This window comes from Carcharhinus amblyrhynchos, chromosome 2, assembly GCF_965287045.1.
Source record: "Carcharhinus amblyrhynchos chromosome 2, sCarAmb.v2.hapA, whole genome shotgun sequence".
Taxonomy (NCBI): Eukaryota; Metazoa; Chordata; class Chondrichthyes; order Carcharhiniformes; family Carcharhinidae; genus Carcharhinus; species Carcharhinus amblyrhynchos.
In genome coordinates, this window is record NC_137325.1 from 32,081,128 (window position 1) to 32,099,335 (window position 18,208).

The 18,208-nt window shown below is 44.6% G+C and overlaps 1 protein-coding gene across 1 annotated transcript in view; it reads left to right on the forward strand.

Moving 5' to 3' along the window:
- Positions 1–11,389: 11,389 nt before the first annotated feature.
- Positions 11,390–18,208, forward strand: part of nup153 (nucleoporin 153) — a 71,346-nt gene continuing 64,527 nt past the window's right edge. The window contains exon 1 of the mRNA XM_080204119.1: positions 11,390–11,461. Within this exon, the coding sequence (XP_080060245.1) occupies positions 11,405–11,461 (57 nt within the window). The 5' untranslated portion in view covers positions 11,390–11,404. The remainder of the gene's footprint in view (positions 11,462–18,208) is intronic.

Sequence of the window (18,208 nt, forward strand, 5' to 3'; positions counted from 1 at the left end):
ATCACTTACACATATATCAGGAGGAGGAGGAGGTGTCCCAATACCAAACTCTGGGGAACTCCATTATAAACCTTCCTCAGCCAAAAGAAATCCATGAACATCTGAACTCTTTCCTGTCAATCTCATATCCATGTTGCTACTGTCCTTTTTATTCCATTAGAATGTTCCCAAAAAGATGACTGTGCCACAGACAATTATGCACTCACTGTAACCAGGTTACAGGCAATTACACACTCGCTATAGCCAGGTTACAGGCAATTACATACAAATGACTGTGTAATTTTGAGTGAGAAAACTAGTGCATTCTGCACCAATATGTCCAGTGTGAATTGAATTGCAATTATCCCACACTAGTCGAACCTCCACGTGAATCACACCGATTTGGAGTCCCCAGGTGTATGATTCACCTGAACTGGCTCATACCTGTGAACTGTTAACAAGGGGGAGTTGCATTTAAACACCCCCCTCTGTACTCACAGCCAATTATGCCAGGAGGATGGCAGCACAGAGAGCTGCTTTAGGGAGGCAGACAGGACAAGGTTTCAGGATGCAGTGGAGGAGAGGCAGCTATCCTGTACTCCTGAATGGGTAGACACCCAGAACCAGAGAAATAAATTCAGCCTGGGATGCGGTGGCTATGGCATTTGGTGAGAACCATACAGTTGTTGAAGCACTTAAGATGGCGGTGAGAACATCCAAAGGATCGGCAGGCAGAGGTCTCCTGCATCCCAGGAAAACAGCTGGCCCCCAGCCAGCTGCCAAGCCACTGAAAGAACTTCTCCCAAAGCTGCTGGATATGCAAGCGCAGAGCCGGAAACTGCAGGAGAAGAAATTATTTCCTTTAGATGGGGAATCTAGAACAAAGGAGCAAAACCTTAAATGTGAGCTAAACCATTCAAGGATGATGTCAGGACACTTTTTGTAATAGAAACTGGAACTGTCTCCTACTGAGACTGATGGCTTGTTAAGCAAGGGTACTGTTTGTTCTTCAAAGCAAAGATTATCACCTTTGTCTTCTGGGATGTTTGACGGGGTTCTAGTAGGTACTTGGGTGATTGCTGAGGTCAATTGTGCCCAGAAAGCTTTGCTAGAAATAGAATAGGATACCACAGATGATTGGGTTTTGGATGAGTTGTGGCTTGGGATTTCCTCTCCTTGAATTTCCTCTCCATCTGATGTATCACTTGCTGTATCATTTATTTTGTTGTGCCAAGTGCTGCAATCTTTGGGTGAGTTTCTCCCAGGACTCAAAGTTAAAATGGAAACATTAATGAAGCCTTCACTGTATCCTTGTAGCACCTTGATTGTCACGAGAGCACATTCCAGGCTTGAGCTCTGCATAAATTTGCTTTGGTAAGTGCCAATGTCAGGCTTTCTGGTTACATGACCAGGCTACACTCAGTTGCAATTACCTCAATATGGTGTGGAGGTTGACAGCATGCCAGCTCAGGTGAGTGCCTCAGTGTCTGATATTCTGTCCTGCAATCTGCAAGGGTATTTCAGGTTATAAAGCTAAAGAGAGTAAATGGAGTTAAGATTCAGATCACACACAATCCAATTGAATAGCAGAACAGGCTTGAGCAGCTGAATGGCCAACTGCTGTTTTCATATTTCTTCCTGTTCCTGCTCAAATAGCCTTGTTTTTTTTGTACCTTGACACAAGCTTTCAGTGATTTCTATATTTGTACTGCAGAATCAAATTGTTCCTGCAATCTAACTTTCTTGGATCCAAAGTCGGTGACCTCACAGTGAACTACTTCTGTCAAAGTTATATTCACTCACTTAATCTATCATTGCCCCTAGACAATTTTTTGCTTCTACCTACACCATTTACTGTGCTGCCTAACTTAATGTCATCAGCAGACTGAGAGAAGCAACTCTCTGTTTTCGTCTATGTCATTTATAAATTTAGTATAAAGCTAAAGTCACAGTACAGATCTCTGGAGGACACCATGAGCTACATTTGGCAATTTGTCTCCAATCTCTTAACCAATTCACTGCCAATGACAATAGGTTGTTGCCATTAGGGGAGGCAATGGTTAAGTGGTATTATCACTAGACTATTAATCCAGAAACTCACCTCCATGTTCTGGGGATCTGGGTTCAAATCCCACCACAGCAGATGGTGGAATTTGAATTCAATAAAAATATTTGGAATTAAGAATCCACTGATAACCATGAAACCACCATTGATTATTGTAAAACCTATCTGGTTCACTAATGCCACTTTAGGGGAGAAAATCTGCTGTCCTTCCCTGGTCTGGCCTACAAACGACTCCAGAGCCACAGCAATGTGATTAACTCTCAACTGCAATTATCCCATCAATGACAGTTAAAACCTGCATATTAATCCATCTTATTATTTGCATTAAATGTAGTTATTCCCCCACCCACTCCTTGTGCTTTATCCTCATCTGTCACTGTGAAGACGAATACAAAGGTCAGAATTCGCCAGCTTTTCACGCCCCGCTGCTGTCAGCGAATTGGAGAATTTGGCACTCAAATCTCCGTTCACTGCAGCGGGACTGGAACATGCCAGCTGTGGAGAATCTAGCCTGAAGTATTTAACAAGTTTAAAGAGTTACAGCTATTTCTCACTGCACAGAAACTATCATGTGGCTTAGATAATAGGCCTGAGATGGTCCAGAATTTGACTGCTTTAAAGCATTCCAACTGGACTTTCTCAAGAATGATCAATGTTACATCTGTTGTTTAAATGGATATTAGGTTTTATAGTATTTTTGTTTAAATCCAGATCTAATTCTTGCTGGCCTTGAAAGCTTTGTCAGACACCAGATAGTTTTCAAGTACGCCTGAGTTTGCTCAACTGGAACCAAGAACACAGCAAACTGAGTTTAGAATAGGTTACTCAATTTAGAACACATACTCTTCTGAGCAGATGTTAGATATAGGAGGATTAGCACTCAAAGACTTATTTCAACATACTAAATGGGCATTGCAAGCCAAATTAGGCTCAAATGCAATCTGCCATGGAACAGTTCCTTCCTGTTTTTTGCTAACAATCACCAGCTTATCATTTAACCAATGATGGGCATTTAATAGATATTCTAAAAGCAAAGATGTGTTTGAAAGGATTTTGTCCTATCTGCAATCTGGACCTTGTAATTTCTTATAATTCTGTGGAAATACTTGAAATCTATAACTCAATAACTTCACTAGATAAGTCCCCTTGAAAGCTAGGTGATGGAAAAGCTACCAGCAATTTAAAAAATGCTAAAGCTAAACCTGTGGGGATAACTTAGCAAGATTTCTATTAATAATTGCCTCTGAATCTGAGAAATGGACTCTTACAAGAGATTTCCTTTTGAAATTCTGTTCTTTCCATTATTGTGAAAATGATTACCTTCTCCTTGCTTTAAGGTTATTCCAGTAAAGGTTTGTCATGATTTAGGACCCTCTGTCAAAGAGCCCTTGGCAACCTGAACTTTATGACCTTAATTCCCATGACCACCAGTGAAACCCAATAACAACCACAACCCATCTGTTCCTATCATCTTGAAGTCTGGCAAGGCTGGACAAGTGCCAGGCTAAGTTCCTCAAATTGTGATGAGTGATATTCATGTTAAACTCATTAGAGAAAAATGTTGCATGCTGTAGCTGATAAATGTTAATTTGGATTTCAAAGTAAATTCTGTGCCCAGAAGTATTTACGTTTCCATGACAACTGTTTGGTGGAACTGTGGTTTTAAGACCTTGTTCCTACATGCCAACCCAGAACATTAACAAAAGTGATTTGCTAGCCTGTAGTGCGTGAAACGAAAAGTTTATAAAGCCTTGTAATTAAGCTGTTAGGATTCATAACATTCACATAATTTAGAAGGAAATATACAAGACTATGAAAGCCTGATTGGGGAATTACCACAACTGGCACAAAATTGGTTGTTCTTCTAACCAGAGGATCCAGGAGCGTTCTCTCTCATTTCTTTTAGTTAGGAGTTATGCATTCTAGTTAATTTGTGTTTTTTGATTTTGCAGATAATAGATTTTTAATTTTTAGAAGGGACTTGATAGTTCCATAGACCAACCAGGTCATCACTTTGCTACATATTACTTCATTTGTAAATCCAGTCCTCCGGCTCAGAGAGGCACTGTACTGCTTTGGACCCAGATCACAGATGTATAGTATCCCTAATATTTTTACATAGAAAATAGGAGCAGGAGTAGGCCATTCAGCCCTTTGAGCCTGCTCCACCATTCAATATAACCATGGCTGATCCTCTACACTCCTACTCTCTCCCAACACTCCTTGATGTCTTTAGTGTCTAGAAATCTGTCTACTTCCTTAAATATCGTCAATGATTTTTGCCTCCACAGCCTTCTGTGGTAGAGAATTCCACAGGTTCACCATACTCTGAGTAAAAAAGTTGCTCATCTCAGTAATAAATGGCCTGCCCTGTATCCTGAGACTGTGACCCCTTGTCCTCTAAAACCCTCCCAGCCAGAGGAAACAACATCCCTGTATTCAGTCTGTCCATCATTATCACAATTGTATATATTGTGGTCATTTCAATGAGATACAAACACTCCCCTCCTTGTCCATGTTCTTTCTTGCACTCTTGCCTTCCCATCTCTTAACACCAGCACTCCTCCCTTCCCATTCCTTGGCAGCTAATATTGCTCAGTTCCTTCCTCCCCATCCTAAAGTTGCAATTCCAGCTTTGATTCTTTTGGCTTCCCTTTACAGTCATATATTTAGTTCACAAACATATCCGCTGAAGGACTGAGGGGGCATCCATTTTATCCTTCTAATCATCTGTGCATCAGAGACCATTGCAATTAGGGTAAACGTAGAAATGATGTTTCCACTCGTGGCGAAGACCAGAACAAAGGGCCATAAACATAAGGTAATCACTGATAAATCCAGTAAGGAATTCAGAAGAAACCCCTTTATCCAGGGAGTGGTTAGAATCTGGAACTCTGTATTGCAAGGAACAAAATAAATAATATAGATGTATTTTAGAAGTTGGATAAAAACTAGGATGAAAGAAACATAACAGGTCGATAAGGGTAGATGAAGCAGGCAGCACAGACCAATTGTGCCAAGTGACCAGTTTCTGCAATTAAAGTAAAAGTTTATTTATTAAGTCACAAGTAGGCTTACATTAATACTGCAATTAAGTCACTGTGAAAATCCCCTGGTCATCACACTCCAGCGCCTGTTTGGGTACACCAAGGGAGAATTTAGCAAAGCCAATCCACTTAACCAGCACATCTTTCAGACTGTGGGAGGAAACTGAAGCACTCAGAGGAAACCCATGCAGACACGTGGAGAACGTGTAGACTATGCACAGTGACTCAAGCCAGGAATTGAACCTGGGTCCCTGGCACTGTGAGGCAGCAGTGCTAACCACTGTGCCACCCTACGTTCTATGCAAGACATCTTTCTCACCAAGTGTGACAGTGTGCATAGATTTCTCATGTTTCATAGCTCAGCAATTATGCAAAATGCACCAATTCGTAAGTTAAAAGCTGGTCAAAAGTGGCCATTTTAACTCTTGTGTTAACTTACCAATGTTTCTTCCTCAGTCTATTTCTGTGCTTCTCATTTGCGTTTTTAAAAATATACTTTTCTCCACCTTAGAACAAGAGCAAAGTACTACAGGTGCTGGAAATCTGAAATAAAACCAAAAAATGTTGGAAGTACTCAGCAGGTCTGGCATCAGTGGAGAAGAGTGACATTTTAGCTCTGACAAAGGATCATCAACATGAAATGTTTACTGTTCTCCATGGATGCTGCCAGACCCGCTGAACATTTCCAGTCTTTTCCACTTTAATTTCTCATTAAGACCTTGAAATGTCTCCACCACCTGCACAATTTTTTACCCTTTCTGTAAGTCAGCCTTGTCTTCTGAGCGTCTTGCAATCAGTCTGTTTGACATGTTGCTTGTTTGACCAGTTCAGTGTTTATCTTCTACCTTTTCAAAGCTGATTGGTGAAGAAACTTTTTTTTAAAATAAGGGCCTAGTTGAGTAGGGGAGAAAAAAAAGGGTGGCATTAACTAAAAGAAGCAGGAGGTTGGGGTTATCAATCGGAAATAAACAGATTGCAACCATTGGAAATACGATGGTGTGGTAACATGGCCCCTTTAAGGACCACATGATCAATTCAGACCCTATGGAGAGACTGTGCAGGAAGCCCAGTCAATTGGGAGCTCGAGGTGCGTCATCGGACAGAGCAGAACCTCAGTTGGAGCCAGGAAATAGAAGAGAGTAGATGTGTATTGCAGCTCTGTCGGACCCTTGTCTTGTAAATATGTATATTGTTGATAATAAATCAATTATTACCTGAAGCCACACTGTGCAGTAAAAGGGGGAGGAGAATGAAACAAGAAGACTATACTTTATAGGTGGATGAAGTTATATACCTGTTTCAGGGTAGATGCTAAAGGTCTACATCCTTTAGAGGATTAAGTAAAAACAGTAATGGAAGTACCAAAGCCTAAAAAAGAATCAGGGTTAAAATTGTGCCCAGGAATGGAGAATTATTGCAGCAGATTCTTACAAAATGTGTCTATAATTTTAGCCCCACTACACTAGCTGTTGAACAAGCATCACAGATGAAAATGGGGAGAAACACAAAAAGAGGCATTTGCAAAAGCAAAGATGTGGAGATGCCGGTATTGGATTGAGGTAAGCACAGTAAGAAGTCTCACAACAACCAGGTTAAAGTCAAACAGGTTTATTGGGTAGCACAAGCCACAAGCTTTTGGAGCATTGCCCCTTCATCAGGTGAATAGGAGTACTGTTCACAACAAGCTTGTGGCTTGTGCTACCAAATAAACCTGTTTGTTTATTTGGTAGTAATATGGTGTTGTGATGCTTATTCCAGTCCAATGGCAGCATCTCCACATCATGGCTACCACTGACATCGCAAACTGCTGGCTCCAAGTGAAGAGGGTCTCCAAGAAGGTCGTGCATATCGATAAAGACATCAAGTTTCCACAAAACACAAGAAAAAACTCGCATTCCAACCATTATTTTGTAAATTGAGTTTGTCTCTTTATATGCCCTGTTTGTGAACTGAACTCCCACTCACCTGATGAAGGGACAGTGCTCCGAAAGCTTGTGACTTGTGCTACCACATAAACCTGTTGGACTTTAATCTGGTGTTGTGAGACTTCTTACCATGCAAAAGTAAAGCCAGCCTTATAGTCCTCAGCACTGCTTGTACATTTTGATCCAAACTATTGGTAGTTCATCACTACATGGAGTGGGAGCAGTCTTTTCCCACAAGATGTCATATGGAGTCAAGGAACCAATACATTTGCATTAAGAACGTTATCAGACACTGAGAAAGATTGACAAAGAAAGACTGGCAGTAATTAGTGGTGAAGAAATTTTATCCACATATTTTATATATATATATAGATATTTCACCATGGCGTCAGATCACAAGCCGTTGTTGGGTTTATGCCAAAATAAACATATGCCACAAATCACCTCTGCGAGGGTGCAGAGGTAGACACTATTGCTAGTTATGTGCAGTTACTCTTTCCAATATAGACTAGGATCATATTTATCAAATATGGGAGCACACAGCCGCTCCCTGTAGACAGTACTGTCACCACCTCTACCACAAGTGTTCATGCTGCACTGGTAAGACTTCGCTGGTTTCAGCCACTCATAAAAACTTGGATCAAAATGGACCCAGTGTCATTAAGAGGATTAGCTACTAGACTGGGATAGAGGATTCCATTGTTATTCGCTATTAGGATGCTCTTAATAACTCAAAGGCTTAGTCCTTTTGAATTAGTCTTTGGTCATAAAGTAAGAGGACCACTAATTCAGGAAAGATTGAATAGAGTGTGCGAGTTAACTAAAGAACAATTAAAGATATCACAGTAGGTGATGAAGATAGAAACAGATAAGAGGGCAAAGGCTTGTCATTTTGTTGCCAGGGAAAAGCTGTTAGTTTTGTTGCCAGTAATGGATGGACCCAGGTGGTGCTGGTTGGTGGCAGGAGGAGTTGCTGCACGGTGGCATGTCAGAGGCAGAGGTACTGGAAGGGAGAAAGACTATGGTTCCACTTGCTGAGTTTATTGAATCTGTCATGGTAAAGATCTTACACTTTGTTACAGTTTTCTTTCAAAAGAAGAAAAATTGGTCCTCTGACAGTTACATGATGCAGGATGGGAAAGACAAGCAAACAGTGTGAAATTGCAAACTGCAAACAAATTGACCGATGTTGGGATAGCAACTTTTTGGGGTCTGAGGAAAATCTAGTTATTATTGACAAAGATGCTCAAATCCTCCTTTGTGAGTTTCTGATAGCAGCAATTGTATGTAACTTATCCACTGACACAAGCCACGGCACTGTCAGCAAGGCAGATTCACAAACAATTTGGATTTGCACACATGCAATGGATTACGAGTAGCATTGTGACACAGTAATAGTTTCACATGCATTAATGCTGCACTTCGAGGATACAAGTTTGATTTAATATAATTTCAATATTCACTTGGACAAATAATGTATTTCAATGGAAAACATTGTTTAAAAAAAACAATTAATAATCGTTTAATTTACTTATAACTCATAAGTTCAATTATGTTATAGTCTGAAAATAACAATTATTTATTTTGTTATAATTCATATTAAGGAGTATATTTGAAATATTGTATTCATGACAGTGGAAAGCACCTTTTCCACATTTCATGTATGAATATGCATTAAAGAGAATCAATTGTTGTAATGCCTAGAGTCAATTAAAAGGTGCAATGATTTTTGCACTTGCAGTATTAATTGATAGTATCATATTTATTGTTTTGGAGCAAACCTCGTGTGATATTCTTTCCTCTCCTAAAACAATAGGTTAGTTGAGGTACAGTTACTGATACAATTTGAACCTACTGATAATCCGAAACAAATGCATCTGAAGAAAATCTGCGTGTTTCCCATAAACTATGGATGAGAAGGAATATCCACTGCTTGCTGAAGTCTAGGTCTGAGGTATTCAAGTCAGGAGACCCTGCTCTATACAAGAAAGCCAGGTCTAAGGAGATCCATCAAAAATGCCAAAAGACAATACCAGACCAAGCTAAAGTCCCAAGCTAGCCAAACACCCCCACTGATTATGGCAAAGTCTGGAAGGCATCTCAGGCTACAAGATGAAGGCATGTAAAATTGCCGGCTCCAATGCAATGCATTCTACGCCCTCTGAGCAAGAGGTCAGCAAACACATGCCCTCCACCCTGGAAGCCTTGGATGAACCTGTGGTCACCATTGCAGATGTCAAAGCAGCTTTCTCGAAGGTCAACCCACAGAAAGCTGCTGGCGCGGATGGGGTACTTGGACAAGCATTCAGAATCTGCGCAGATCAGCTGGTGGGGCCATTCGCAGGCATCTTCAACCTCTCTTTACAACAACCTGAGGAACCTATCCATTTCAAGATGACCATCATTGCAGTACCAAAAAAAAGCCAAGCAGTGTGCCTTAATGAATATTGGCCGGTGGCTCTGACATCCATCATTCTGAAGTGCTTCGAAAGGCTAGTCATGGTATGAATCAATTCCAGCCTCCCAGACTGTCTGGATCCACTACAGTTCACCTACTGCCACAGCAGGTCCACAGACGCTACCATCTTCCTGGCCCTGCACTCAACCCTGGATCACCTAGATAACAAAGACACCGATGTCAGACTCCTATTTATTGACTATAGCTCAGCCTTCAACACCGTTATTCCTATGAAACTCGTCTCCAAACTCCTCCCCCTCTGCGACTGGATCCTGAACTTCCTAACCCACAGTCCACAATCAGTAAGGATAGGCAACAACACCGCCTCCATGATCATCCTCAACACCGGTGTCCCACAAGGATGTGATCTTAGCCCCCTACTATACTCCTTATAAACCTACGACTGTGCGGCCAAATTCCCCTCCAACTCGACCAAGATTGGAGGAAAGGCAAATTGTGCAGAGGGTGTGGAGAGTCTACAGAAGGATCTAGATAGGCTGGGCGAATGGGCCAGGAAATGGCAAATGGAATTTAATGTTGGCAAGTGCGAGGTGGTCCACTTTGGTAGGAATAATGGTAGGAAGGATTATCACTTATGTGATGAAAAACTGCAGCAGGCGACGGTGCAGAGGGACCTCGGGGTCCTTGTGCATGAGTCGCAAAAACCCAGCTTGCAGGTGCAGCAGGTGATCAGGAAGGCAAATGGGATGCTGGCCTTCATAGCGAGGGGGATTGAATATAAAAGTAGGGAGGTCTTGCTGCGGCTGTTTAGGGCACTGGTGAGGCCGCAGCTGGAGTACTGTGTGCAGTTTTGGGCGCCGCACCTGCGCAAAGATATTTTGGCCTTGGAGGGAGTGCAGAGGAGGTTTACTAGGCTGATGCCGGAGTTGAGGGGGTTGAGCTATGAGGAGAGGCTGAATAAACTAGGCTTGTACTCGTTAGAGTTTAGAAGAATGAGGGGAGACCTCATTGAGACGTATAAGATGATGAATGGGATGGATAGGATAGAGGTGGAGAGACTCTTCTTGCTCAGAAAGGATAATAGGACTAGGGGGCACAGCCTCAAGATAAAGGGGGGGGCGGTTTAGAACGGAGTTGAGGAGGAACTTCTTCACTCAAAGGGTGGTGAATCTCTGGAATTCTCTGCCCGTTGAAGTGGTGGAGGCTACCTCGCTAAATATTTTTAAGACGCGGGTTGATGGGTTTTTGATAAGAGAGGGGATTAAGGGTTATGGGGAGAGGGTGGGAATGTGGAACTGAGCAGTGACAGATCAGCCATGATCTTATTGAATGGCGGGGCAGGCTCGAAGGGCTAGATGGCCTACTCCTGCTCCTAGTTCTTATGTTCTTATGATCTTCAAGTTTGCTGACGACACCACCATAGTGGGTTGGATCTCAAACAATGATGAGACAGAGTACAAGAATGAGATAGAGAATCTGGTGAACTGGTGTAGTGACAATAACCTGTCCCTCAATGTCAACAAAAGAGATTGTCCTTGTCTTCAGGAAGCAGAGAGGAGAATGTGCCCCTCTCTACAGCAACAGGGATGAAGTAGAGAGGGTCGAGATCTTCAAGTTTTTAGGTATCAAAATCATCAACAACTTGTCCTGGTCCCCCCTGCTGACACGATAATTAAGAGAGCCTACTAATGCTTTATTTTCCCAGAAGACTAAGGAAATCTGGCATGTCAGCTACGACTCTCACCAACTTGTACAGATTCACATTGGAAGGCATTCTTTCTGGTTGCATCACAGTTTGGTATGACTCCTGCTCTGGCCAAGACCACAAGAAACTGTAAAAGATTGTGAATGTTGCTCAATCCATCATGCAAACCAGCCTCCCATTCACTGACTGTCTCCATTTCCCACTGTCTCGACAAAGCAGTCAGCATAATTAAGGACCCCATGTATCCTGGACATTCTCTCTTCTATGTTGACCAGTGGAACAGGCAGAGAGGGGAGCGATTTTGGAGAGGAGAGCTGGAAGGTAAGCTGAGTTTTTGATTTTAACTTACTTTTTTGGAGCTTTTGTTTCAGAGCAGCAGAAAACCAGAAGTTGGTCATGATGAGACCTGGGAAGGTTTTGTAGTTTTCTTTAAAAGGCACTTACCTCCGAAGTTTCAACCTCATTCTTCCAGCGGAGCAGGCAGAGAGGGGAGTGATTTTGTAGAAGAAAGCTGGAAAGTAAGCTGAGTTTTTGATTTTAACTTACCTTTTCTAGGGTAGCAATCTCTGGATTACTCCCCATGCCACATGCTAGTGAGGCTAGGAACAGGGAGATTGTGCAACTAAACACGCAGCTAAAGAACTGGTGCTGAAGGGAGGGTTTCAGATTAGTGGATAACTGGGAAGTCTTCCAGAGAGGATGGGACCTGTACAAGAAGGACGGGTTATATCTGAACTGGAGGGACACCAATATCTTGGCTGGGAGGTTTGCTAGTGTGGTTCGGGTGCGTTTAAACTAATGTGGCAGGGGGGGTGGGAATCAGAACAACAGGTCAGCAAGCATAGGGATTGGGGACGAGCATGGGGCCAAGACAAGGCTACCTAAGAAAGAGGAAGAGCAATCTGGGGCACGATGAACTCAGTGGGCCTGGAGGTCTGGAGTGCATCTGCTTAAATGCAAGGAGTGTAAGAGGTAAGACAGATGAACTTAGAGCCTTAATGCATGTGCAGAACTTGGATGCCGTTGCAGTGATAGAGACTTGGTTAAAAAAAAGGACAGGACTGGCAGCTGAATGTTCCAGGGTATAAGTGTTTTAGGCGAGACAGAGGAGGGGCTAGAAGAGGTGGTGGATAGGAATACTGGTTTGGGAGCACATTACAGCGGTACAGAGGGTGGACAATTTGAAAGGATCATGTAATGAGACACTGTGGGTAGAGCTCAGAAATAGAAAGGGCGCAGTCACTGTGCTGGGGGTATACTACAGGCCTCCCAACAGCCCATGGGAAGTTGAAGAACAGATATGTAAGGAGATTCTGGACAGGTGTAGGAAAAATAGAGTTGTTGTAGTGGGAGACTTTAATTTCCCTCATATAGACTGGAAATCCCTTAGGGCTGGGGGTCCAGACAGGGAGGAATTTGTAAAATGTGTCCAGGAAGGTTCTTTGGAACAATATGTTGATAGTCCAACTAGAGAGGGGGATATACTGGACCTAGTACTGGGGAATGAGCCCGGTCAGGTCATCAAAGTTTCAGTGGGGGAACATGTGGCGAACAATCACCACAATTCTGTAAACTTTCAGATAGTCATGGAAAAGGATGAGTGTTGGCCTATGGGTAAGGTGCTCAATTGGAGGAAGGCAGGATTTGGTGGCTGTTGATTGAGAGAGGCTGTTCGAGGGTAAATCCATATCTGGTATGTGGGAATCTTTTAAGGAGCAGTTGATAGGAATGCAGGACAGGCATGTGCCTGTAAAAAGGACAGGAAAGGTAGGACACGAGAGCCATGGTTAACCAGAGAAATTGTGAGTCTAATCAAAAAGAAAAAAGAGGCATACATAAGGTCCAGGCAGCTAAAAATAGATGAAGTACTGGAAGAATACAGAGAAAGTAGAAAAGAACTCAACAGGGAGCTAGATGGGCAAAAAGGGGTCATGAAATGTCATTGGCAGACAGGATTAAGGAGAATCCCAATGCATTTTATACATACATAGGAACAAGAGGGTTGTCAAGAGATACAGCCCTCCCAAGAAAAAAGGAGGGGAATTATGCTTAGAACCCAAAGCAGTAGGTGAAATCCTAAATGAATACTTTGCATCAGTATTCACAAAGGAGAGGGACACGTTGATTGGTAGTGTCTCAGAGGGATGTTAGACCCGTTAGAACAAATCGCAATTATAACGAAGTGTTAGGTGTTTTAAGAAGCATTAAGGTAGACAAATCCCCAGGGCCAGGTGGCATCTGTCCTGGATTACTGAGCGAGACAAGAGATGAAATTGCTAAGCTTCTAACAGAAATCTTTGTTTCTTCATTGGGCACAGGTGAGGTCCTAGAAGATAGCAAACGTGGTCCCCTTATTTAAGAGAGGTAGCAAGGATAACTCGGGTAATTATAGGCCAGTGATCTTGACGTCTGTGATAGAGAAATTGTTGGAGAAGATTCTTAGAGGCAGGATCTATACACATTTAGAACTAAATACTCTCATTAGCAATAGACAACATGGTTTTGTACAAAGATGTTCATGCTTCACAAATTTGGTTGAGTTTTTTGAGGAGGTGACAAAAATGATTGATGAGGGAAGGGCCATGGATGTCGTCTACGTGGATTTTAGTAAAGTATTTGACAAGGTCCCTCATGGCTGTCTGACGCAAAAGGTTAAATCTCACGGCAAAGGTGACCTACTAGAACAGTACAGAACTGGCTTGGCCATAGAAGATAGGGCATCTTTCAGTGTCTCGAGGTGTCTGTTGTGATCCTCCTCATCTGAGCAGATCCTGTGTATACAGAGGGCTTGTCCATAGAGGATGGCTTCTTTAACGTGTTTAGGGTGGAAGCTGGAGAAGTGGAGCATTGTGAAGTTATCTGCGGGCTTGCGGTACACTGAGGTGCTGAGGTGATAACCTCACGATGCTCCACTTCTCCAGCTTCCACCCTGAACATGTTAAAGAAGCCATCCCCTACAGACAAGCCCTCTGTATACATAGGATCTGCTCAGATGAGGAAGATCGCAACAGAAACCTCCAGACGCTAAAAGATGCCCTCATAAGAACAGGATATGGTGCTCGACTCATCGATCGACAGTTCCGACGTGCCACAATGAAAAACCGCACTGATCTCCTCAGAAGACAAACACGGGACACAGTGAAGTACCCTTCGTCGTCCAGTACTTCCCCTGAGTGGAGAAGCTACGACATCTTCTTTGGAGTCAATATGTCATTGATGAAGATGAATATCTCACCAAGGCCATCCCCATACTACCACTTCTTGCCTTCAAACAACCACACAACCTCAACATTGTCTGCAACAAACTACCCAGCCATCAGAACAGTGACCACAACACCACACAACCCTGCAAGGCATGCCGGATCATCGACACGATGCCATCATCTCATGTGAGAACACCATCCACCAGGTACACAGCATATACTCTTGCAACTTGGCCAACATTGTCGACCTGATACGCTGCAAGAAAGGATGTCCCGAGGCATGGTATATTGGGGAGACCGTGCAGACATTACGACAACGGATGAATGAACACCGCTCAACAATCACCATGCAAGACTGTTCTCTTCCTGTTGGCGAGCATTTCATCAGTCAAAGACATACGGCCTCCGATCTTCGGGCAAACGTCCTCTAAGGAAGCCTACACAGCACAGAGTTGCTCAGCAGAAACTGATAGCCAAGGTCTGCACACATGAGATGGCCTCAACTGGGATCTTGGGTTCATGTGACATTATCTGTAAACCATGACTTGCTGGGCTTGCAACATCTCACTTACTGTCCTGTCTGGGGACAATACACATCTCTTTAACCCATGCTTAATGCTCTCTCCACTCACATAGTCTGCAACTTTAAGGCCTGATTAGCTGTAAAGACTCACATTCTAATCAGTATTTTGTAAACTGTGTGTGCCGTTATATACTGTGTGTGTGACCAGAACTCTCCACTCACCTGATGAAGGGGCAAACCCCGAAAGCTAGTGGGTTTACTATCAAATAAACTTGTTGGACTTTAACCTGGTGCTGTGAGAGTTTTTACTGTTGTTGCAGTCATACAGGGCCTTGGTGAGGCCACACTTTTGAGTGTGATGTGCAATTTTGGTCTCCTAGTCTAAGGAAAGACATTCTTGCTATTGAGGGAGTCCAGCAAAGGTTCACCAGACTGACTCCTACAATGGCAGGACTGTCATATGAAAAGAGACTGGATCGACTGGGCTTGTACTCACTGGAATTCAGAATGAGAGAGTATCTCATAGAAATATACAAAATCCTGAGGGGACTGGACAGGCTAGAAACAGGAAGAAATGTTCCTGATGTTAGGGAAGTGCAGAACTAGGAGTCACAGTCTAAGGACAAGGGGTAAACCATTTAGGATTGAGATGAGGAAAAATTTCTTCACTTAGAGTTGTGAATCTGTGGAATTCTCAACCACAGAAAGTTGTTGGGGCCAGTTCATTAGATACGTTCAAGGGGGAGCTGGATGTGGCTCTTGTGGCTGAAGGGATCAAGGGGTATGGAGGAAAAGGAGGATTGGTATACTGGAAGCGCATGATCAACCATTATCATATTGAAAGGTGGTGCAGGCTTGAAGGGTCAAATGGCCTTCTCCTGCACCTATTTTCGATGTTTCTATAACTGTCCCTTCACAAATGCCTCCCCTCCGCCATATATTCCTCACCCATATATGTCCTCCCCTTCCATGCATGTCTACCTCCCCATTTATCTTCCCTTCTCCCATATACCTCAAAATTCCCCACATCTCCCCTTCTCCCATCTCTCCTGCCACCTCACAACTCTTTTCAATTCCCCCATCTGGTTGCCCCTCACTTCCCCACGTTTTCCTTCTGTTGCCCACCCCCCCAATGTCCCCCCACCCCCAATATTTCACTTTAATATTTCCCCGCCTTCAAATATTTCTTTCCCCACCCTCACTGCCAGTACCTCTTTATCTTGCCCCCATATATTTCCACTCCCCCATGTATCTCACACCCCATCATATATGCCTTCCCCAATATATGTCCCTTACTCCACATATCTCCTCCTCTCCAGATGTTTCCACCTTATCCAATGTATATCTTCCCCCTTTCCTCCCCCATATTTCTTTCTGTTCCCCCCCCCACTGTTTCCCTCACTCCACATTCAATATCGCCCACCCCGTCCCAGTTTCTTTCCCTCCCTCCCCCCACTTTCTTTCCCTCCCTCTCACCCCCTCTAGTTTCCCCCTCCCCCCATGATCCCAACTCATACTTCCTCTGGTTTCCCTTCCCTCCTTCCTGCCTCCCCGTTTCCCACCCTCCCCGCTAACTTACTTTCCCTCCCTCCCTCTCCCACCCACTCTTTCCCTCCCTCTCTTGCTTCCACTTTCTTTCTCTATCCCCTCCTCCTTTCCCTCCCTCTCCCCCACTTTCTTTCCTGCCCTCTCGCTCCACCCACTTTCTTTCTCTATCTCCTCCTCCTTTCCTTCCCTCCCTCCAACCCCATTTTTACCCCCTCCCTGCACCATTCTTTTCCCCTCCCTGCATCCCCCCATTTTTTCCCCCTTCCTGTACCCTCCATTCTTATCTTCCCTCCCCTCCCATTCTTGCCCTTCCACCCCCCATTCTTTCCCTCCCCTCATTCTTTCCCTCCCCTCCCCTGTTTTTCTCCCCCCATTCTTCCCCTCCTGACTTTCCCTCCCCCAACCACATCCCCATTTTTTCCCTTTCCCTCTCCCAACCCCATTCTTTCCCTCCCCTCCCCCACCCATACCCCCATTCTTTCCCTCCCTGCCCCCTTTCTTCCCTCCCCATTCTTTCCCTCCCCCAACCCCATTCCCACCTCCACTCCATTCCCACCCCCACTCTTCCCCTCCCCCATTATTTCCCTCCATTCTTCATTCTCTCCCCCCCATTCTACATCCCCCCGTTCTTCATTCCCCCCATTCTATTATACCCCCCTCATTCATTTCCCCCCTTTCTTCATTCCCCTCTTCATTTCCCCCATATCTTAATTTCCCTCCTCCCCTCTTCATTTCCCCCATATCTTAATTTCCCTCCCTCCCCTCATTTCCCCATATCTTCATTCCCCCTCCCCTCTTCATTTCCCCCCTCCCCTCTTCATTTCCCCCCTTTCTTCATTCCCCCGTCCTCTTCATTTCCCCATATCTTCATTTCCCTCCCTCCCTCTTCATTTCCCCATATCTTCATTCCCCCTCCCCTCTTCATTTCCCCCTTCTTCATTCCCCCCTCCCCTCTTCATTTCCCCCTTCTTCATTCCCCCCTCCCCTCTTCATTTCCCCCCTCCCCTCTTCATTTCCCCCCTTTCTTCATTCCCCCGTCCTCTTCATTTCCCCATATCTTCATTTCCCTCCCTCCCCTCTTCATTTCCCTCCCTCCCCTCTTCATTCCCCCCATATCTTCATTTCCCTCCCTCCCCTTCTTCATTCCCCTTCTTCATTTCCCCCATATCTTCATTTCCCTCCCTCCCCTCCTCATTCCCCCCTTCTTCATTTCCCCCCTCCCCTCCTCATTCCCCCCCCTCCCCTCCTCATTCCCCCCTTCTTCATTTCCCCCATATCTTCATTTCCCCTCCTCATTCCCTTCTTCATTCCCCCCCACCACCCCCACTCTCCCACACCCCTCTTCCCCCCCTCCCACCCCCAATCCCCACCCCCCCAGCCCCTATCCCCACTCCCAGCCCCTATCCCCTATCCCCACTCCCAGCCCCTATCTCCCAGCCCCTATCCCCACCCCCAGCCCCTATCTCCCAGCCCCTATCCCCACCCCCACCCCCTATCTCCCAGCCCCTATCCCCACCCCCAGCCCCTATCCCCACCCCCACCCCCTATCTCCCAGCCCCTATCCCCACCCCCAATCCCCACCCCCAGCCCCTATCCCCACCCCCACCCCCTATCTCCCAGCCCCTATCCCCACCCCCACCCCCAAGAACCCTCTACATTGGAGGACCATTGCACCGATCACAATTCCATCCAGGCTCTATCCTCACAACCTCATGCATTTACCCTAGCTGGAGTATAATGTCAGCAAGTGTGAGGTTATCCACTTTGGCAGAAATAATAGTAGGAGGGATCACT